The sequence below is a fragment of the Spea bombifrons genome, chromosome 3 (assembly GCF_027358695.1).
Source record: "Spea bombifrons isolate aSpeBom1 chromosome 3, aSpeBom1.2.pri, whole genome shotgun sequence".
Lineage (NCBI taxonomy): Eukaryota > Metazoa > Chordata > Amphibia > Anura > Pelobatidae > Spea > Spea bombifrons.
The window spans coordinates 106,685,752-106,710,122 of record NC_071089.1 but is presented as its reverse complement, the minus strand read 5'-3'; the positions used below and the strand labels follow the sequence as shown (position 1 = coordinate 106,710,122).

The 24,371-nt window shown below is 37.6% G+C and overlaps 1 protein-coding gene across 1 annotated transcript in view; it reads left to right on the top strand.

Moving 5' to 3' along the window:
* Positions 1–24,371, top strand: part of MYT1L (myelin transcription factor 1 like) — a 172,516-nt gene that overhangs the window by 130,417 nt on the left and 17,728 nt on the right. Inside the window, exons 9-15 of the mRNA XM_053460856.1 lie at positions 3,873–4,850; positions 10,884–11,018; positions 11,458–11,548; positions 13,265–13,372; positions 13,998–14,209; positions 14,468–14,718; positions 23,121–23,357. Of these exons, the coding sequence (XP_053316831.1) occupies positions 3,873–4,850; positions 10,884–11,018; positions 11,458–11,548; positions 13,265–13,372; positions 13,998–14,209; positions 14,468–14,718; positions 23,121–23,357 (2,012 nt within the window). The remainder of the gene's footprint in view (positions 1–3,872; positions 4,851–10,883; positions 11,019–11,457; positions 11,549–13,264; positions 13,373–13,997; positions 14,210–14,467; positions 14,719–23,120; positions 23,358–24,371) is intronic.

Sequence of the window (24,371 nt, the reverse complement as noted above, 5' to 3'; positions counted from 1 at the left end):
ATTCATATGGGCAGCTAAGAGTTAATGGTAAAAAAAAAATCAGGGACCATAGAGTCTATTAAAGAAAGTCTACAATATATCATCATTATTTTATTCCCATATGTTGTTCTCTTATGTTACTTTTAAAGCATGGTACCTGTCAAAAATGTTATGTAATTTTGGAGGATTTCATGTAATCGGCACACATTTGCCTTAGATTGCGTGCAGTCTATTAAATTTGATACAGTTATAGGCCCTCATAACCTCTTTATAAGCAATAAGGGCAACTAGCGATGTTTTGTATGTCTCAATATCGGGGGAACCAGGAAAGTTTATTTATGCTACAAAGTTTTGTATAGAAAAACTGAATGCTGATTATTTATGAGTCATTATTTTGTGGGTTGTATAGAAGGGTAGAGATTCTTGTAATCTGTAGGTGGATATATTTTAGGCCCGCACGACCATCAGCTGTAGAACAAAGCAGATTTATTGATACCTTTAGAAACCGGAGACATAAGGGAGACACCTTTTAACACTTACAGTACTAAAAGCTTATCCTGTCTTAATAACTAGTACATTTATACAAGCCATGTTGTCATGTTGTATGGACTTAGTTTACAAGTCAAAAAAGTTTAGAAATGTAAGATCTTTAAATGTTAAAGAAGACTTTCTGAATCTCTGTATTATTTTCCACGTGGATTCTTTAACAAAGTCTTCATAGTGCAGACAGCATGAGTTTGGCGCACGGAAGAAATTACTACAGAAATTATATTCGATTCCCAAAAAATTGTGCATGGACGTCACTGTTAGTATTTTCTGTAGACCTCATAATTTCCTGTATTTTGACGTGTTCTCCACCTGGTCATGTATTCATTCATTCTAAACTCTCAATAGAAGACAATTGTCCTCACTGACACTGAAGGTTAATTAAAATATCCAACAAATTCTGAAAATTAAAAAATATACATTTCAAGTTCTTCCTTATTTAAAAGAGCTTCCATGGGTGTCCATGAGATGTGCATAATATAGATCAAAGAAATTCCAATAAAAGTTTATTTTTTCAGTGTTTTCAATTTTCTTTCTCTCTTGGGAGCAGGTGATGTCACTGACACATTTATTATATCATAACATACATTTTTTTGATTTTGATGGCCATATACAGTAGACTTTTAATCCGCTAGATGTGTTCTGCTTTCCTTGATGCGTTTAATTCAAATATTTGAAGCAGAGGAGGGACTTTTGAAACACCAGATGCAAGTATTGTTTCTTTATAATAATAGACATTTTGTCACAATCATAAGTCCTTTTCTCTATTGTTTTGAGAAGGTAGCAGTAATGCAATTACATTACATTTATTTATATGGCGGCAGCAGATTCCGTAAAACAATATAAAATAAAACACAATAACAAGTTGAAATTTGCGTATAAAGGGAGGAAGTCTGACAGAACAAGGTAGGGAATTCCAGAGGAAGGGGTAGTGCATGTATGAAAGCAGGGGATGAGGGTTCAGGGTGGATCCGATGCAATATGTGATAATAAGATCAGGTTTAAAGGGGTTAAGGCAGGAGATGAGGAGTTCAGGGATGGATCAGAAGCAATATGTGATAATCCTACCAGGTGTAAAGAAGGGGTTGCAGTGGAAGATGAGGGGAGATGAGGGGTTTAGGCGTCAATCAGATGTAATAATCATACCTGTAAGAGAGGAAGATTTGTGGGATGAGTAATTTGAGGAAAGCATGAAGACCATGGATGGATGTCTGGATAACTGTCCATTTATGAAGGAGTCCACTTGGGATGAAGCCAATGTAGCTACATTTCCAATTGCGTGATCATCTTAATTGATTCCCATTGTGCATATGGATTATCTAATTAAACATTGCTACATTTATGAAGATCAGCTGATACAACAAAGTATAAAGTTGTAGCTTTACAAGGTGATGAAATGTTTTTTATGACTCACGAGTTGATAAGCATACACTGGAATGAAGTAAATCTGGTACAGTTAGTACCATTGCCACCACATAGGAGAGACATAGACCCAGGTACTGAGAATAAACAGCCCTCTCCTTTACTCTAGCTTATTATTCCAGTTACAGACGGATAGCCAGATCTACGCATTACTCTAACTCTTACTTGGAAGATGTTGGTAGGATATATATATATATATATATATATATTCTCATGAAATTTAAATAAAAAAATATATATTCATTGCAGTAGTTTACAGTCTCAGATCAAGAGTACACTACAGTTACCCAACGTTTTGACAGAGAAAGTACAGGGCGAATGGCGCTGTTTCCATATAAAATGTGGCTTTTCTTCTATTTTTTAAATCTCTTCTCCCCTTATCAGTACGACACTTGACAGTTCAGGGAAGTATATCTTGTTACATCTACCATTTCTTTAACATTTGTAATCAAAGCTAGAATAGTGTATGCACTCTTTGAGTTCTGAATGCCTAATGCATTGAAGTTAAATGTTTTCCTCTTCTGCCTACCATAATTGTAAGCTGGTAGAGTAAGTTTTACTGACTTTTCCAGTTTAATGTGCAATGCACCCCATATCTTAATGTACACCCCCTACCCCAGAACTCAAGTACTACTCAAAGCAAATGTTAAGGATACCATTTCTGCGGCAAATGCAGGGCTGTACAGGTCTCAAAAGCCATGTAACCAGGGCTACTAAAAAATACATTATTATTATTATTTATTGTTTTATATAGCGCCATCCAATTCCGTTGATCAATTCCATAGTGGCCCCTTCAAAAATGTGTGTAGTAAAAAAATAAATAGCTTATTTCCTAAATACTACAAAGGATTGTCCAGCCTCTGCTGCTTTCATGTGTATTGTAAGTTACTGACATTTATAAAGGGATATTTATATTATTACTGCAATATCTGGGAAAATTATGTTAGTTTATCATTGAATACAGCCTATGGTGCCATTTGAATATATTTTTTTTTGCTACAGTTACCATGGAATAACTTAACTTAATTGTTTTATCATTTACTATTTGTAACATAATTTGTCAACCCAATTCATTTTATATGAATTTATTTTGTTCAAGGTGTGTTTGATGTTACAGACGTTCATACTTTTTGTATGCTTAAGAACTTCCTCATAATTTAATATGCTAGAGACATCCAAGGCGATTTAACCTACCTCCTATCTCTTGAGGTCTGCACTAATTACAATACAAGATATAAATATTTAAACATATGCAAAAAAAGAGGAAGCTACTGGGACCAAGAGGTCAGGCAAATTATTGTAATTATTATAGAATGGGATAGCCACAATAAAACAATGAACTAAGGCAAGTAACTGAAAATATACCATTAAGCCTGCTTGGTGGCTTTTACAAAACACAACAACAATTGATACATTTATCCAATTTAAGTTAATTAATATATTTATATCGGTTTCTAATTAAATATTGCATGGTGCAGTAATTGGTTTGTAAACATTAAGAACCTGTAAATGAAACACATGATATCATTCCATATCTATATCATATCTATTTTCTGCACACAATCAAAAGTAAGCGTGCTTATGTATAAAGGTACATTATATTAAGTGTTAACACTGACAACGCCACACAACCAAGTAGGGGTGGATGAGCCAAGCTTGGCAAGGCATCAGTTGGTCTGACTTCCTAACCAGATGTCACGTGATACACAAGTTACACAATTTTGGAGAGGAGTAGGTGTTCTGTCAGCTACACACTACTGAAGTACGTAGTAAAACACACAAAAAAGGAGTCCTACATCTTTGTGTAATGGTTGTTGCACCCAGTGTAAATCAATGTAAAGCTCTTTAATTGAGTCCTACATCCTATCTATTATATCACAATGGCAATCAATGTTCTAGCTATGTTTTTCTGTTTGTTATTTTAGACCATCATCCCATGGATTGTCACGGTGGTCGAATAATGCACGACACAGAAAAGGATGATAACAATAATGATGAATATGATAATTATGATGAACTGGTGGCCAAGTCATTGCTGAATCTTGGCAAAATTGCTGAGGATGCAGCGTACAGAGCCAGGACAGAATCTGAAATGAACAGCAATACTTCAAACAGTATGGAAGACGACAGTGACAAAAATGAAATTATGGGGAGGAAAACAGAGCTTAGCTTAGACTTGGACAGTGATGTGGTTAGGGAAACAGTGGACTCCCTTAAACTGCTGGCTCAAGGGCATGGTGTGGTCCTTTCAGATAACCTCAATGATAGAAACTACATGGACATTTCATCTTCCCAGGAAGATTCAAGGAATATGAACTATGTAACATTAGGGAAGCCAATGAACAATGGACATTCAGAGAAAATGGTGGAGGAGAGTGATGAGGAAGTGTGTTTGAGTAGTTTAGAATGCCTGAGGAATCAATGTTTTGACTTGGCCAGGAAACTTAGTGAAACAAATTCACATGATAGAAATCAACAGCAAAATATGAACATGAGAATGCCTAGGCAAGATGATGACTACTCTGATCGAACACCTGACAGGAATTATTCAGACATGATGAACTTGATGAGAATTGAAGAACAATTGAGCCCCAGATCAAGAACTTTTTCTAGTTGCGCTAAAGAGGATGAGTGCAATGAAAGAGATGATGATACTACCTCCATCACCTCAGATAGGTCAGAAGACGTTTTTGATATGACTAAGGGTAATCTATCATTATTAGAAAAAGCCATTGCCCTAGAGAGTGAGAGAGCAAAGGCAATGAGGGACAAGATGGCAATGGAAGCTGGAAGGAGAGACAGCATGAGGGTCTGTGAGGACCACCCAATGAGACACCTCTCGGGAGAAGAAAGAAGGCCAAAGTCAAGTGACGCTCATGTCAAAAAGCCATGCTTTACAAAAGGTAATATTTATCAGGTCTATTTTTTATGCTGTACATGAATAGATTCCTACTTATAGGCCAAATTATTTCACATTATATGATACACATATAATCATACTAACTAATAATTAGAATGAAATGGTTTCTTCATTAATTAGAGTAATCAGCGTTTATTATATTTATAATTTTGAATTCACAATAAAGTTTGATGTAGTGTGCAGATGAGGAGGGTGGGGTGCACGATTCAAGAATCTAGATGAGTAAAAGGCGCATAAATTAAGTGTCTCTAATCGAGCTGGAACAATACGCAATTATTCATTTATATATAAGTTAGTGGTTCCATTACTCTTGATATGCCATCCATGAAATGCTAAGTGAACAATGTTCCCCACAAGCAAGATAAGGCACAATTAAAGCAGAAATTGTACCTAATCTATGACAGCTAAGATTTAGCAGCCCTGTGGCATGACACTACAAGCTAGAACCACTGAAATCAGACCAAAGGTGCTAAATAACCTGGTTACCCTGCATCTCTTCCAATGGTGACCAAGAAGACAGTTATCATTAAAGGATAAAACATACTTCTGCCTTTTTCCCCTTGCTAGTTCTTGACATCTGTAAGTGGGGGTCAGCGTCATATACTTTACTGGGGGGGAAAAACATGGCTCTATTACTACCAAACCCTAGTCTGCTTTAGTTCTGTGATGGTTTTATTCTTATTACTGGTTTATATTTTTGCAAAACAGGATAGTGGTCTGATTATAGATTGTATATATAAATGATATTCTGGTCTCTTTATGTTTTTATGTCTAAGACTACTAATCTATGACATAACTCTCTGACACAATATTCTATAACCTATTCTAGTTTAATACTGTTGCATTTGTGAGTTCCAATGCATTAGTCTCTCATAATAGGATACTGGATACAACTAATCAATTTCAAACATGGTTTTGAAGCTGTGATGTAGGATGTTATCATTAGAAAGATTAAGATATCATGATTTTGCTATAGAAGACTAGCTGACGATGTAGATAGTGATTGTGACCACCCATTAATTATCAAAAGACTGGTAGTGGAAATGATTTGAGATTTGAGTCATGCATTGTCTTATGGGAAGATCAATAGCAATTTCTTAAATGCCCCTCACTTGGTTTTGTCATTGTCACCTTGAGTGAAATCCTATAAGGAAAGCGGAAAATTCAAACAGTGTATCAAGGGTTAGGGAACTAGCTCTAATCTGAGTATTATTGACACCCTCCTTATTCTGCCCTAGTCTGCAAACTAGCACATTTTGTATTATAGAAATGTTGCCATTTCTATGTTTATGTATGATCTGGGGTCCATCTCAATATTTAAACTCTGTATAGCTTCATATTCTCCATACACACGTAATACCCTATGTACTGAAATCACACAGTCCATAAAAACAGGTGAGCGGGGAGGACTGAGAACAAAGTAACCCTTGGGGGGGGTGGCTCAGGAGTAGTTCCCACTACCCAATCTTGCCCAACATACATACATAGCCCAAAACCATCTCCAAAGGAGCTATATGTTAGGTAGCTAGCTCTCTCCGTGTGGCACATTGAACATAAGAAATCTTCACGAACCAGCATGTCACCAGCACTACGAAAATCAAAAAATGAAAATGTGTCACTCAAATGTTGTCCAATTGATAAGGGCACTTAGTATTGAGCATAACATAGACACTAAATTATACATTTGCTTACAACCTATAAACGTGCGTCAGTAGACGACAAATTTACCTTCAACTTCTATGTAGAGTATGTTAGTATGTCTAACTCAAAGAACAGTTTATTTTTTATTGTCTCTTTGTATGGGTAGAAAATCTTCTGAGGGCAACTATTTTTAAATAATCTATTTAATACAGCATCGTAGGAGGAATTTTCTAGAGTCCATGAAGAGTAGGAAAAGGCAACCCCCTCAGCTCTAGTGTGCCATGACTTATATTAGTCCTGTATTTCCTTTAATGACAGTTTTTCCTATTACATTGAAAAATAACTTTTAGTCCATAGACTTGTTAAAATCGACTATATCAAAACAGAGTTTTTAATATATATTATGTACATGTTTAGAATTATTGTATAAATCACATAATTGATTCTGTGATATTTATAATCACAATTTTAAACAATGGCTTTGGGGGCTAAGATGTATGACCATGTAATAAAATATGAATTTAAGTCGTATTTGTAAGAACATTTAGCTTAGTGAACCAAGTTTTCTATGTTTAGACATTGAATAATAGAAATTAGTAGGAAAGAGGCCCCCAACAAGATGCAGAATAACCCAGAAAGAACCCACGTATGGGGGAAATCTCATGTATTTTGTGAGCATTAAACACAGCGCAACTTTGAAGAAAGCTGGATGATCATATTGTTAGCTAGCAGCAATGTGATATTTGAGGCAGATTCCCTACTTAAACACCATACTGAACTTAATGTCCATGCCAACACCAATGTTGTCCTACTTAAGGATTTGACAATCCTTGGGCAGTAACTTAATGAAGATAACAGAGAATGTCCACATACAAAATGTAACTGTTGAAAGCAATGTAGTGTATGTAACTATAATTGATCTGAAATTCTACAATTGCACACCATTTATAAAAATACATTTTAAGTGTAACAAGTCATAAAAAAGTGATTAAAACAGTTGCCAATTTACCTTATCTTATATCTATACGTTCAGAATAAAATAAGATATATTACCTACCTACCATCTCTCAAACCTTGAATTAATGAGGATCGGAGCTTCTGGATCAATATCTATGAAAAGCACATTATTAGCAATAATGTGTTTGCTGTAGTTTACAGTCATCATTTTCATAGTATTATCAATGATGTCCGAGACCTGACCTAAAGCATGAACTCCAGTAACCCTGACTTACCTCCTCTTCCTTGCATTGAGTGCTCTCTATTCATACAAAACATTGTCAAAACAATGTCAGGTCCTGGTCCTCCATAGATTGTGCAGCACAGGTGAGCTTCAGTGTGATGCTTTGTTATGGCTCAGCAGAGACCTACACAATATAAATGGGTCACTTACAAGGGAGATAAGACGTTTTCAGCCTACTGAGATAAGGTGCCTCAGGGGATCCATTCACCCAATAAAGTGATCTGTACCTGATAAAAGGGGACAGGGGCTACTACCCTAATCATAGACCCAGTCAGCTTGGGCCAGAATACACTGCTGGTAAACTTGGAACTATAGTCTCAATACTATCCCATGTCGAGGGTGTATTAAACTATTTAAGGTTTTCCCTAAGTATTCCCCTAATTTAATTATGTATATGAAACTTCACCATCCCTAAGATATAACATTGTTCAGGGTTTAGCTTTATTGTTTTTTATCTGTTTGGGTTTATGACGTCAAAGCAATACACCTAAGCATTTGCCACCCTTGCTCATGTATTTACCTATATATTTTTATATTGTTTAAAACACACATGCAATGATTCATTGGTAGACAAGGTACACTCTTCAGGTATATGGATACCCCTAATTATATATGTATAGCAAACACAATTTGGAACTTTTTTTAAACAAAATAGTGATGTATTTCTGCTACTGGCCACTACAATATTTGTTCAGTTTACTTTGTTTTCCTAAAAGCAATGGGTTATTTAGATGAATGCCTCTGGCTAGTGTTGAAATTGTAGCCTTGGTGTCTTATGGGTTCTTATCCAATACCAGTAACATTTCTGAGATAAAATGCTAAGTTCAGAGCTTAAGGGCTCGGGTCTCTTATTGAACGTCTAAACCCTAAACAGGAAACAAAGAAGCACATCTGGGAACTTCTGAGTTATATTTAGAGAAGGCAGGAATAGGTTAGGACCCAGGAGAGGGAATGGGGCTAGTCGTGCATAAAGACATGCTAACACCAAATAGGCTTAAAAGGTGCAGGATGGGGTGGACATTGCGTCTGGCAAACATCTCTCTCCCACCTGGACATTAAAGACACTGATCTACAAGCCCAGTAAGATCCAGACAGTTTCCAGGTAATCACAGAAGATGTTAAAATCCTTAGTTGGAAACCATTAATAGTTAGAAATATCTAGGCTCTTGTGCTACAGCTAGTTGAACAATTACACATCAGTAACTCTATGCACTAAGCAGCTATAGCTGAGTCAGTAAAAAAAGCAGAATGCCAAGTGTAGGGTATAATGATTAACAGAAATCTTTATACTGGAGCAGTAAAGAGCAAAAGATGAGGGACGTGACTTTTGATATATCAATCAAGACAAATACTTAGAAAGTTATTTGAATTCGTTATTAGTTTTTTTCCGTTTTCAATTCACTATAAAAATTTGTTGGCAAATCCAATACAACAGTATAAAAGAAAACCATGTTTAATTACATGAGCCTTTACAATGTGTAGGCGGATATATTATTTTAACCAATATATGTATAAAAAAATCTCTCACATAAAGAATATTTAATGTTATTTCTGTTCATGTAACCAACAAGAGTGATGAGACAAGGCTTGTGACCCAGCTGGGGCACCAAGACATTATAATGAGGATCTTCCCACCGAAAGATGTCTCTGAATTGCTGCTCTTCTCCCTAAGATAAATACAAATTGCTTGAAAATCGTACAGTTCAATTATTTGTTTATAATCCAAGGGAGGGGTTGCAAATAACTACAGGTTCTCTAAAGGAGTAGTGTACATTTATATGGCATTCTGTTTTAAACATTTTAATTATGAAAAAGACATAGTGCAGGTCTACACAACCTTAACAAAATTAACTTAATCCTTAAAAAAAGTATTTAGGCGCCCCTCTCTCTCCTCCGCATCAAAAAAAAAAGACAGCGTTTAAAAGCCGCTCGCTGGTGCCCGCTGCTTCACTGCTGGGCGCCGAAATATGATGTCATATTACGGTGCTCAGCATGAAATGCCGGCACCGGGACCGGGAGGAGGTAGAGGCCTCGTGGAGGAGAATGAGGGGCGCCGAGCGGTTGCTAGGCGCCCCTCTCTCTCCTCCGCATCAAAAAAAAAAAAAAAAAAGATGGTGTATGAAAGCCGCTCACTGGAGCCCCCTTCAAATGGCGCCTATGGCACGAGCCATAGGTGCCATACCCTAGATACGCCTCTGCTTATAAATATAGGTATTTATTACCTGCAGTTATAATGCTGTATTTTGGCTACTGTTAACTGCTATATACTATATTTTTTTGCCTGGTGTCTCCAACTTCATCTCAACTCCAACTAACAATGTCTCTGCCCAATTCTCTGACACACACATTGAGCTAAATCTTAACACCAATAGAGGTAAACTTTCAGTCTCATCTACACAATTAAATAAACATGAATAAAAACATATATTTTGTGTTGTTGTTATGGGGTTGTGTATGGTCTTAGGTTTGTTGAGGGGGACATTATTGGCCAGATTTCCTTGGCTGTTAAAATCTTTCATTGTGAGCTCAATGGATATGTCCCTTCCTCGAGCTTAGTTCTCCATCCGTCTGGCTGTTGGTTGACATCATTACAAAAACAGAAGGAATGATGGTCTACTGAGATGTTTTAAATGGCGATGATAAATTATAAGTTTTTGTCTGAATTTAGTTGTTGATTTGAAAATGCATCATTTTAAAGGATTTCACATTTTATACTGTATTATTATTGTATTATTTAATACATAAGCATACATGGGAAGTTCCCAGGGCTGGTCCTGTGGAGCTCTCCCTCTTCTGCACATGGCAGGAAAGTTGTGTATCCTAATTAGGAGGTGGGGCTAGAAAGAGATGGGGAGGAGCTAGTACCTGAAAAGTATTAAAAGTAACGGGATGAGGGCAGGACCTTGGTGGGGCAGAGCCATACAACGCTCTCCGTCCTAGAGATTAAATACACTGACCCAAAGGCCTGCTTATCATCCCTGAATTCTAGAGCCTCCAGGGAAATTCCACAGAGTTCCCAGGTACCCTGCCATGGAAAAAATACCCAGAAACATCTTAGTCATTTTGGTTTTCAACCATTAACGAATTTCATGCTCCATGATATGTAAAATGAGATGAATGTAACCTTCAATGCAGATCCATCACGCACGGAAAAGAAAGAGAGCAAATGTCCCACACCAGGCTGTGACGGGACAGGACACGTAACTGGTTTATATCCTCATCATCGGAGTTTGTCAGGATGCCCACACAAAGACAGGGTACCTCCAGAAAGTAAGTGCCTTCTAAGTTAACATAATGGTTTTAACAAGTGACCTCTTAACTTACAAGCGGAAACCTTCCTGACTGAATTCTATTTTCACTATTTAATCATAAATTATATGTCATATATTTATAGAAACGGTTGGACACTGGCTGAAATATATTGTTTTATTGTTTTAAAATCTGAATCTGACAGCATTACCAATATCCAACTTGGCCCCCAAATTGAAATCATCTATCTTATTTAAGCATTTTTTTTAGGAAACCTAAAACCTCAGTTTCTGTGTTTAACTGGATTAAAGGAATCTCTACCACAAATTGTGTAGTCACTTTTTGTGGGAAGGATGCTTATGGCTGATTGTCTTCTATGTTGTTATTTGTTTTTCATCATATTGTATATGCATTGTCTTTTACTGTCTACTTTCTCTTTTAATTTACTATTTTTGTCAAGTTTTAGCCATGCACGAAAATGTTCTAAAATGCCCCACACCAGGCTGCACGGGGAGAGGCCATGTAAACAGTAACAGGAACTCTCACAGAAGGTAAGCTCGTAGTCTGGAACGACTTCAGATGGACATTTCTCCTTCACAAGCACTTTTCTCCTAGTCTCTACTGAATATCAGAAATGACAGCTGGTGCTTACGATGCTTTCTTAGAGTACTGGGAAAAGTTTCACTCTGTCATAGAACCAGATCAGAAAAAAATATTGGCACCAAGTAAAATTGGGTGTAGGGGGTTATTACAACCTGTCAACCAAAGTGTTTTAATTTGCAGGTTTATTATCACTATGGAAAGCAGGAAACGCCTACTTTTCCCACGTATTTTTAATATTTCATGATTTCTATTCAATGTGAATGTTCATTAAACAAAATTTGGAATGCCTTGACAAGAATGCTGTTAGAATGATAAAAAAGGACTTAACAGACTGGGTGGAATGCAAACATTTTATAGGTAATGAATAATGAGCACCAGAAACCTTGAGATATAGAATTTGAAGTCTGAATTATTCAGCCTATCTAGTCTGCCCATTTTTCTGGCGAGTAGTTGGATCCCAGGATTTATGTAGCTAATAAAAAAATCAATTAAGTAGATCAAACAGAAAGACAGTCAGACTCAAACAAAACGGTGTTTGCTCAATATATATTTGTAACAACACCTATGAATAACAATAATAATAATAATATATTATCATTATAATAATAATATAAAAACTGGACCAGATATCTTCATAAGATTTGGCGTTAATCCATATGAAAATAAAAAATAAAACAAAAAACTATAAATACATAACATTTACAGTTAAAGCAATGCAACCATGCCTGTGCTCTCCGTGTTATGTACTTTCACTGGCTTCACGTAAAGACTCTCCCCTTTGGAACATGCATGGATTTAACTCAAAATGGAAAACAATAGCGTAGCCCGTTTAAAATGGAAACATATTTTTAATGTAGTTAAAAAGCATAATGCATTTCACCAACAGTCGGCTTCTTCCTAGTACATATGACTGTTTATTAAAAGCATCTATGTTTAGAATGCTGGGAAATGCATACGTGCCTACTCAGGACCCACCATGAAACAGACCCCCTATTTAAAAGCAGGACCATGAAGTTACTTCAGCCACAAGACGTTGTTGCTGTTTTTTTAATCTTCTTTTCACATTTGAATAAAATTAGATGGAATTGGAGCGGGGGGGGGGTTACAATTTAACCATCTGTCCAAACCCCGCCAATGACATTGCTATGGCTTAAGCAAGATTCAGAAACACTTTTAGTTTTATAAATTAGTTGCAGTCTGTAAGCAGATCTTGATGCGGGGCCTCTTGCGAGTTGGCAGCTCACAAATATAATAAAGGCAATCTTGGTCCTTGATGGCCGAAAATAAACCGCCTATGAAAGGCACAGCTGCATTTCTATGGAAACAAAGTTATCTTAGAAGACTCCTTCTCAGGGAAATGCTATCAGGGCCTGAAGCAGTTTAATAATAAGATTCCCATGCTTTCATCCAGTTAGAGGTGTCTGCATGTGGTTTTGTATGATGAAACGAATGAGAGCTGAGTAGACAGACTGATTCGAGAATTTTGAGAACTCAATTAGAATTAGGCAAGCCAGAAAGGCTGTCAATAACCTATTAAAGTATGTTAGGTATGAGAAAGGACAGAGTCACACGTTTGTCCGCACGGAGTGGTGAGACAGACGTAACAATATTGTTTCCATGGTAATTATACAAAATGTTATTTTAATCGTATACCTTTATTGCAGTCTTTCTGGGTGTCCGATTGCTGCAGCAGAGAAATTAGCAAAAGCCCAAGAAAAACATCAGAATTGTGATGCATCAAAGTCAAACCAAGCGTCGGACCGTGTTTTAAGGTGGGCTCATGGGGCCTGTTTATGTCTTTGGAGAAGAGGTAGACATTTTTTTCCTGTCTATCTCAGATTTTCTGTTCCGCCCTGATTAAGTATCTCACAATGACCTATAAAATCGTCTGAACAAAGGACATTAGGGTTCTGATGCTTTCAGAATAAATACACCTTGAGAGAAAATAAAACCTGGGCCTTACACCACTATGATAAGTTTTGAGGTGCAAACACCAGGACTAGTCTGGTCATATATTCAATGTCCTGTTCCACCTAGACAAACAACACGTTAATTAAAAAAAAAAGTTCATATGCTATTGCATTTTACCTTTATAGATATTAAAACTTTTTATTAAAACTTTACTGTTGACATGGCAACAAGGCCCTTCAGTCTATCCATGTCTCTTTATTGCATCACATAACAATAGGCTTGAATTAAGCAGCCCCCCATATTCTGTGTAGTTTCAGGCCAGGAATTGAGCGTTTTATTTTAGCAAGGAATAATTATGTTTCTATTATAATGTTTCGTTATGATCGCATATGTGAGGAGTACTTCCAATTGTAATAAATGTGGTCTGATTTTAAAAATGCAGTTAACAATCATATCAACCAAACCCCTGTTTCATCCTTTCCTTAGGCCTATGTGTTTTGTTAAGCAATTAGAAATCCCTCAGTATGGCTACAGGAATAATGTATCAACGACCACACCTCGCTCCAACTTGGCAAAGGAATTAGAGAAATATTCGAAAACTACATTTGAATATAATAATTATGAGAATCATGCCTATGGGAAGAGAGCTATAGCTCCCAAAGTACAGTCCAGGGACATTTCTCCGAAAGGATACGATGGTAAGATATGAACAATGTCCATTGTACAACCTTTAATTTATGGGTGGAAAAGCCTTTATTGGGTATATACCAGTGCGTACAGCAGCTTTTTTTTTTTTGCAATAATGGACGCCAAGTGTTGTATTCCTTCATGAGGTAAGCAAAGAAAAAAATATAATATGCAGAAAGAGGAAGAATGGGATTTCGGCATGATGTATATGGGATAAATCAGTATTCTCTTAAGATTTTGAGGTTTTTAATGCACGATTCTCCCTACAGCCAAACGTTACTGCAAGAATGCAAGCCCCACAAGCAGCACAACAAGCAGCTATGCCCCCAGCAGCAGCAGTAGCAATATGAGTTGTGGTGGAGGCAGCAGTGCAAGCAGTACGTGCAGCAAAAGCAGCTTTGACTATTCTCACGACATGGAGGCTGCACACATGGCTGCCACCGCCATCTTGAATCTATCAACTCGCTGCAGAGAGATGCCTCAGAACCTCTCCACCAAACCTCAAGATCTGTGCAGTCGGGTAAATAATCTCCAGATGGTATTATCACCTACCATGTGTTAAATATATATTTTATCTTCTACCATATTTTACGTGTGTTATTAACCCCTCTCAGTTTGTACCCAAAGGGGTTACATTTTTATTGTTAAGATATTTCAAGGATTTTTAAACTTGTCAAATATATATTTATATTAATTTTTGAGTGTCAGGCCCATAACAAACATAATCCATCTATGTAAATTAATATAATAGATTTTAATAATATGTCATGAAACAATGTACATAAAAAGTCAGAGTGTGATTTATCAAGGTAAAATTGACGTGTTTGTGCATAATTATTATTGTTATTATTTATTGTTTTATATAGCCCCTTCATATTCCATAGCACTGTACATGCTATGTATTCATTAGGACAGAATTATTCCATTGGTTTCCGTCCCAGTGACTCCATATTTAGCAGTTTTGCATTGATAAATAGGGTAAAGTAAGGTCAGAAACTAAAAAGTTTGTACTGGTGAATAGCATTTGTGAGTGCTACATTTTCTATATAGTTGTATGTATTGCATTTTCACCCATTGCAGTGCTAACCGCTGATATCATCCCAATTACTAATGCCAGGAGCTGCATCACTAGATTATCACACTAGTTAAAATGCAGAAAAATCAATGTTGAGGCTTTCACGGTAACACACTTGACTGAAGCAACTAACTAGACTTGTAAGCAGCAGTGTTGTTGACCAATGTGGACAAGTGGCGACTAAGTCTCTTCCACACAGTCCTCATTTTATCTGATTAGTAAATTAGCCATGATGTGATGTAGATTGTACAAGTGATTCGCCTGTATATTAATGGTGAAGCTGTCGATGCATCGCAGCATGCCTTGTATATGAAATGTATGTCTATGAATAAACTCAATTGAGCCATTGTGAACATAACAAGTAAGGTGTAAGTACTTAATTCCATCGGACTTTTGGAAACCCCCTCCCCAATGTGATATGATGCAGTAACTGCTAATTCTGGAATATTCTGACTATTAGTGAAATAAGAGAACCACACAAATTCAGTTAGCAATAAACAAGAACTTAAGTTACATTACTTTATAATTACATAGTTACTTTTATTATAAAGCAGGTCAACAGATTGTGTAGTGTTTTTTATGATACCAGGATGGTAAAAATTAACAATAGCATTAAAATTGACAATAAGAGTGACACACACAAAGACATACTGGTACTCAAGGAGAAAATGATCCTGCGCTTGTGAGTCTTATCATCTATTATCGGTTAATCTTGTCCATGTGATTTAAGTTAAAAGTTAAGTGAAGATGGTGAAGGTGCCTGAATCATAGTAAGGCCACATCCTCAACCAAAAAAGCAGCATCCTCTGGGACCTGGATACATTGTGCTATTTTCAGAGCATGCAGTTCCTTCATATGCACTAAAGCTAAAAATACCACTATGGCTGGTGTTATAAAAGCATAACCACTGACAACCAGCAGTCGTTAGGGTCCATGTGCTTATGGTGCACTTACCAGCCGAAATCAAAGCATGTGTGAGGGTATACCCTCTCACCCAAAATGGCACATGCGATGCGCTTACGTGGGAACTCTCCGTGTTTGAACTGGAGAACATCCAACACCCCAATCCTCCGGGTCCCCGCTCCCAGCCCATTTCCCTTTTAAATGGGGGTGTTTCCCATGATGTCAGCTGGAACACCCACTGACATCAGAGGGAAGGCCCCCAACATGAACAGGATTGCCCACTGACAACAACGGGACAACCCACTGACATCAGTGGGCAGTCCTGGCCACGCCTCGCAAGGGTAGGCTCCAGGTAGACAGAGCTCAGAAGTTCCCAGGTATGACGATGAGCATCCAGGTGGACCTAACCTCTATAGAAACACCTCTGGCTCCCTTGCATCTTCACCCTTAAGGCCATAGGATTCAGCTCTCACAGGTACTCACTTGATTTTAGCTAGAAGTGTGTCCATATTGTATGTAGAAAACATTTTATTCCACAAAGGAGTATATTTGCACTTTGTATGTTCTGTGTATATGGAGGTCCAAACTGTAAGGTCTTTTGATCTAGGTAGTACATCCACTTATCTTTGGGCATAAAGCATATCTGAAGGGTAGTGTGGCTGATCGTTTGTGTTAAAAATGGATTTGCCATCTGTTAAAACAATGCACAGAAAGAGTGTTATTACTGCTTTCACTGACTGAGGGAGCATGGGAAAAAGGAAAACAATTTGCATGAGATCTTTCCGATTTATACTATCGGTATAAGCAGGTGCGATGTTATCTGAAGTATGTAAATATGAAGATTTTAAAAGTAAAATATTTAAAAAAGGTAAATTAAGAAACCGTTAATATTATCAGTGCTGGATTAAGTTATGGTTTAATCTTAGATAGGAAACTTTGTCCTTAGAGATATTACATGCTGGAGGCTAGAGTTGGCTCCCTGGATGCCTGCATTTTAATGACTATATGCACATAGAAGCAGAACCGGCGCTAGGTTTTCGAGTTCCCTAGGTATAATATGTCCCTAGGTCTGCGGGAACCCCTACTTCATGGACTTCCTTGCTAGCACAGTAGAAAACCTAATGGTGGCGCTCTCCACCACCATTTCAGTGTCCTAGGCAGCCCATTAAATTGTCTACATAGTAGGGTCAAATCAAATTAGTGGAATACGGCCGAATAACACAGACTATTAACGTTTTTTTTAAAACATATTTAAATTTAGTATGCTAGAGATACTGCAAAATGGCAAAGGGATTAAAATGCTGTGTACCTAGAAAATACTATTTATAGTGACGCTCCCCTATCCTTTTGGTACATTACAATGACATTATGCCATCACTTTCACAACGGTTTGTATTATAGCACTAAAAACTACACACACACACCTAAACAATGCGCTTCCGCATTAACAAGATTAGCTACAAACATATGCAAGTTTTACAATCCGTGAAAAGAAAAAATGTCGGTGCGCTAAGCTAGTCACAGGCTCAAATAATACAAATGTATAATACGAGGCCTACCAGGTGTAAGCATGCTGCAAAAAAGAGTGTATTGGCTGTACATTGTATACAAAAAACAAAAACTGTCTGGGATTCTTACCCTAATAAAGTTGGCAACAAATATATAAAGCATAATTAAGCTCACCCGCCACGTCAAGGCACACTCTCAATAGGGTGAGAACCTACTCTCACCTCCTACATAGTGGGCCCACAAAGCAGTTTATACTGCTACCAAAACCTTATTAATGTGTTGGGGGAGGTGCAATTAAACCTCCTCCCTATTAACCCCTGGACAGCAAGCTGCAACCAGACTGATGAGGAGCCAACAACCTCAAATATGTGCAAACAGGGAAAAGAAAAAATGTCGGTGCGCTAAGCTAGTCACAGGCTCAAATAATACAAATGTATAATATGAGGCCTACCAGACAGGTGTAAGCATGCTGCAAAAAACAGTGTATTGGCTGTACATTGTATACAAAAAACAAAAACTGTCTGCGCTTCTTACCCTAATAAAGTTGGCAACAAATATATAAACATAATATAAATGAGAGGTTATGGTTATATGAATTGGCCAAAGCATAATTAAGCTCACCCGCCACGTCAAGGCACATTCTCAATAGGGTGAGAACCTACAATCCAGCCGTGAAGAAGTTAACACACCAGGACAAACCTAAAGTGCAGAAGTTAGTGCTTTGATGTGCTCAGAGCCTAAGTTACAATGTATCAGCTACATTATATCCCATGTGACGGAAAGCTACCACCTCTATATGAGAACTATCACAGCTTTGTGACACTAAGGAGTGATCTTCTGGGCTTCTACGGTCAGATGGGAGACAAGGCTGTTAGAAACAGCTTTCGTCTTGCGAAAACTGTCTCTCTGTAGAGCCGGTCAAAGTATCAAAACATTAACGTTAACATTAACCCAGCTTGACCTTTTAAAAAATGGTCAAGCTTGTCATATAATGTCCATATGACAATATTACTTGCTGACTACCTTTGGGAACTGGAGCCAGTGTACACTGTCATGGTAAAAACATGCACTTCACACATGGTCATACAAAATTGTGAAACTGAATCCCAGAAAAAGATAAAAAAAAATAACAAACCTTTTTTATCGTTTTTATCTTTTTTCGTTTTGTCTTTGCCTCGTTCGTTTTCAGGCAATGAATTTCATTTCTCGGACGTTCGGCTTGGATGCAATTCTGGGGCCTTTTTTGATCCGGAACGGCATTGGGGAGGGGGGCGTTCCCAAATGGGGAGGTCCCTGACACCTTCTGGACTTTCATTATAGAAATTTTAAAAAAAAGTTCCCCTAGAGTTAGAACAGTCAAAGAGCTGCAACAATTTTCGGTAAAAATAAAGTTTGTATGAAAACAAATGCACAAGTCTAGTACCGTATTTGCTCGATTATAAGACGAGGTTTTTTCCAGAGCAAATGCTCTGAAAAATACCCCTCGTCTTATAATCGAGGTCGTCTTCTAATCAGACCTCATTCTGCTGGGCCAGGCTGCTTACCGGGCTTTGATCGCGAGCAGCGTCTCTGCTATTAGCGGCAGGAGAACAGGAAGGTAGCAAAGTCCTCACATAACTCTACCTCCCTCCTCCTTCCTCTGGGGGCGGGGCCAGAGAAGTTGCTTGCACAGCCGGGCCCCTGCAGAAGTCTGCGAGTGGGAGGTCTGCAGTTCAGGTAAGGGGGTGGGGGGGTAGGGGGTTTGAGCGTGTGTGTGTATGTGTGATTAATGGAATGAATGAGTATTTAAATGTTTGTGAATGAGTGTGTGTGTGTGTGTGTGATAGCATGGATGTGTAAGGGGGGTGGGGGTGGTAGCATGGCTTAGGGAGGCTGTAATCACACTTCTAAAATCCCCAGGTTCCAGCATGTACTGGCTGCCTTGGCTTGATAGGAGTGTGATTGCTGTTAGTAGTATATATATATATATATATCGCCAGAAATGCCTTTTAACCCCCTATATGCCACTCAGCCCCATGATGTGCCTTTTACCCCCCTATATGCCAGAGTGGCATATCATGGGGCAGAGGGGCATATAGGGGGTTAAAAGGCATATCATGGGGCACAGTGGCATTTAGGAGGGTATAAGACATTTCTGATATGCCTTTTAACCCCCTATATGCCCCTCTGCCCCATGATATGCCTTTTAACCCCCTATATGCCAGAGTGGCATATAGGGGGATAAGGCATATCATGGGGCAGAGGGGCATATAGGGGTTAAAAGGCATATCATGGGGCACAGTGGCATATAGGAGGGTATAAGACATTTCTGGAGGCAGAGTGGCATACAGAGGGTTAAAAGGCACATCATGGGGCAGAGTGGCAAATAGGGGGTATAAGGCATTTCTGGGGGCAGAGTGGCAAGCCTGGGGCAGATGTGCATAACTGGGGGGGGCAGGTTGGCAAATAAAAGGAAATAAAAAATATATTTTTCTCAATCATAGCTTTTATTAAATATGAAAATTAGTTTACATGAATTAATATTTACTAGTAAAACTTTTTTCCTATAGGGTAGTCTTATATTCAGGCTTTTTGTTTTTTTCCTAAATTAATATTTTGATTTTGGGGGGTCGTCTTATAATCAGGGTCGTCTTATAATCGAGCAAATACGGTAATAACATATTGTTAAAATCCTTCCAGCAGCTGAGTTGGATAAAGTAGCCAGAATTTAGGATTTTGTTCTAAGAAATTAATTTGAACCATAGTGCAGTAAAACATATTCTCAGTTGCACATTTATACACCCAAACTATATGACAGATATTTGTTTATTTTGTGGGAGTAACTCCTAACATGTGACAAAACTGAATATTCTGTGACTTGACATACTGCGTTGCCAGGGGTGTCTAGGAAGAGGGGGGGTTCTTTGTGCTATTATATAACTATATATCAGGTACAAATTTGAAGAATATGTTCTTCATGACTCAAAACCAGCAACCATACAGCTGGTAAAATGGAGATTCTCAGACCTCAACATCATTTAGTTCTAGTATAAATTCCCAATAACTAGTGGGCTGTATCCCAAGATCTTTTTGGAACTAAGCAACAATCCCAGTGGCTAAACTGGATTAATGTGGTTGTTAATGCACAGCATGCATGAACCCCTTAAGGACCAGTACTTTTTACACTATAGGACCAGAGCACTTTTTTCATATATGTAAGACATTTTTATGACAAATAGGTTTTTTCTTTTTAAGAAAAAGAAATTATACATAGCGCTCACAAGTCCCAAAGTATATGTGAACTGAAGCAAGAACAGTTGTTATCTGTTTTGTGACATGGATATAAAAAAAATACCATTTCCCGGCACTATTTAGTTAAACAATTGCTTGTATAAGGCACCATAATTCTGTACAAAACTTCATGCCGGTTAGAAGAGAACTAGATAAGAAAACAAATCCACACTACATACAAGCCAAGCAAAACCATCCCTCCCTTACAACCTCATTTTTGAGAGCCTTACTGGTGTTAAGTGTGCATATTCTTCCCCACTTCTTTCCATAAGTCAGAAAAGTCTTATTTAATTTTCTTTCCCATGCTATATATAGCTGTATTTAGAGAAATATAATGGCACCAACAGACCAGGATAATAGATCGTTATGATTTGTCTGACTTGTTGCGCTTGAGTTCACAGATCAGTGATTGCATGGGGTGAGGACCTTATAGAGGTTATTAGATTAGTCTGTCATTGACGATTGTGCTGTAGGTGTAGGTATGTGTAGAATTTTTTATTCAGTATTCCCGACTGTTATCTTAACGTGGCAAATTCTGTTATTTAACCCCTTAAGGACAATGGGCGGTCCCTAAACCCATTGAAAACAATGCATTTTGAGCCCGTACATGTACAGGCTTTGCCATTAAGGGGTTAAGAGTTGGCCGATAGCTAAAAGCTCAACGCTATACAGAGGAGTTGCCTGGGAGATTTGGGTAAGATTAGGAAGATTAGGATTTTATCCCAAATAGGAAGAGAATGAAGTAAAGTGGGAAATAGACTTGTGTACATCTCAGTAATGGTGAGTGACAGCAAATTTAGTTTCAGAATAAAAAAACTCCCTACTTGTCTAAACCAAAAGGACACAGAAAAGAAATGTGTTACACACTCTGTTATACTCTTTCTCACACTCTCTCACAACTTTAACGTCTCCCTTCCTTCTCCACAGCTTTGCCTCTTTCCTTCTTCTTTTTCTTCCTGTTCTCCACTTCTTCATTTTTCTTTCTCCTCCAGTAATCTGCATCTCCCGGTGATCTGCTGTGTTACCCTTGCCTCCTAAAGCACTTCCACAACAGGGAGGAGCCTCAGCATGCACCACGGGGACAAACTCTCCCCTGATGGGGAAGTGCTTCAGGGTGCCAGAATAATGCAGACGGATCCATGGAGAAAGAGAAGCTTTTCTGGCCTCCTAAAGCACCTCTGCATCAGGATGGAACATTGGCTACCATCAGGAGAGAGGTTGTCCCTGTTGTATGCACCAAGGCTTTATTTTCATTTGTTTTGTTGGGGCCCTTCCTTATTTTTAGACATTCTTAGGAATTAACATAATTGGTGGATTCTCCTGGTCCTGCCTCGCCAGGCACCTGGGTTTGCAGCATAATACTATGCCTCTATTTAAAGCCACAGGTTTCACCCTGATCAAAAGCCTACTTATTTAATTAGTTTAAAAACCCACTTAAAATATTTTTCATCATCCATTTCAAACTATTTATATAATTCATAGACAAAATAAAGACTTAGCTTAGTTTAGGGTAGCTCAAGTTTACCCGATTTGTGCTTGACATCCATATTTATTTTTAAAGTCTTTGAACATATGTCCATATATCTTAAAATTAAGCTGCTGGAGCATAACTATAAGGCTAGAAACCAAAGTAAATCAATTATTAAAATGGCACATTGTTTACTAAAATAATTGCAGTCATCTTTAAAATAGAGGTAGATTTTAATCTTTCGTTTTAGATAATTAATTACTCTTCCAAATCCACTGACCCTAAAACAAAAAGTAAGCACTTATAAAATGTCATGTATACATACATACTACACCTCTACAATCTAAATTATGTTTAAGTATTATATTTATACATTTAATAATAACTATATTTAAATTAACACTTAGAGCAATAAGTCATTGAGGCATTTTAGTCAATAACATGGTAAAAGATGTCCTATGTATTAAGTTGATTTTTTGAAAGATGCCTTCTCTTGCTTGAATCCATCGTAATATAATAAACGTCTGGACACCTGGCGTGGACAAGCTGTCATGTCTCAAATTTTTAAATCTACAGCATGCGAATAATTAAAAAGAAAACACCAATAATAGTAATATTAGTAACATAGTAATAATAGAAATAATTAACAACATAAAAAGAGCAGCTGATTTTCACCATATTCATCCATTCCTTTCAGAATCCTGATATTGACGTTGATGAAAATGGAACACTGGACCTTAGCATGAACAAACAGAGACAACGGGATGGTTGCTGCTCCATTCTAACTCCACTGGAACCAATGTCACCTCAACAACAGGCCGTTATGAATAGCCAGTGTTACCAAATGAATGAGGGAGACTGTTGGGATTTACCAGTAGACTACACTAAAATGAAACCCAGGCGAATAGATGAAGATGATTCCAAAGAGATTAATGTATGTCGCTTCCTTATGAAGATCGCAATTCCAGCATAACTTGCTTGATTTTGTACCTCTGTCTAATATAAAAGTGATTTCACTCATGCAAAATAGGTGTTATGAGGTGAATTTAGACTTGTCTAGATTTGTAGCTTTCAGACATAGGCTATTTCTATAAGAAAAGCTTAATAATATTCACTTTTGCATGATACAAACCAATCTAGTCACTTTCTACCGCAACGGTTATAAAGTTAGTTGTAGTCTAGATGAGGAATAAATTAAGAGTATGTTGGTAATGTAGACATTTTACAAAACAACCTTATTATCTAGTATTACGCTTTCTTAGTAGTTTACGTTAAGTATCGTTATGCCAATTTGCATTTAATTTCAGTTCACCAGTACAACGATGCAGGCTTGTGTGTGAGCTCTGGAGTTCCATTACTCTTTTCCCATTTACTCTTTTTTGTATAGTTCCTGGTGTCCAGTGGACGGGGGGTTGGGGGTTATGTCTATATGACACAGAACATACTTGTATCCATTATTGTGGGCCACTCACAAATTCAATGATGGTACAGGGAGATGATGCTGCACTGAAGGCCCTGTGCTAAAAAGTAGTGTATATATATATGGAGGTGCCCACATCATATGATGTTTACTGCCTTATGTGTGTCTGAAATTTAAGGAATAATTGTTCAGAAAATTACAAATTGTTAATTTCAATTTGTATAGTTTTAATGAATTAGGTTTCTAGAGAATTAAACATTCCCAGTTTAGGTTTGAAATAGAGAATATGCCTTGCTATTGTACCACTGGTATGGGAAATACAAAAATGTGGCTTCTCTTATAAGTTGGATTGCCACCTGTCTAAGTACCTGGACAGTCCTGAAATAAAGAGTAAGCCTTGGGTATAAGATTTACCTATGTTGCAGAAAATGCTATGTCATTGGGCATTTGAAACCTCATTCCCCAGAGAAGTGGCTGGGCAGTCTTTGGACAGGTGCAAGCGGTTGATTTATACACTTAGCAGATAAA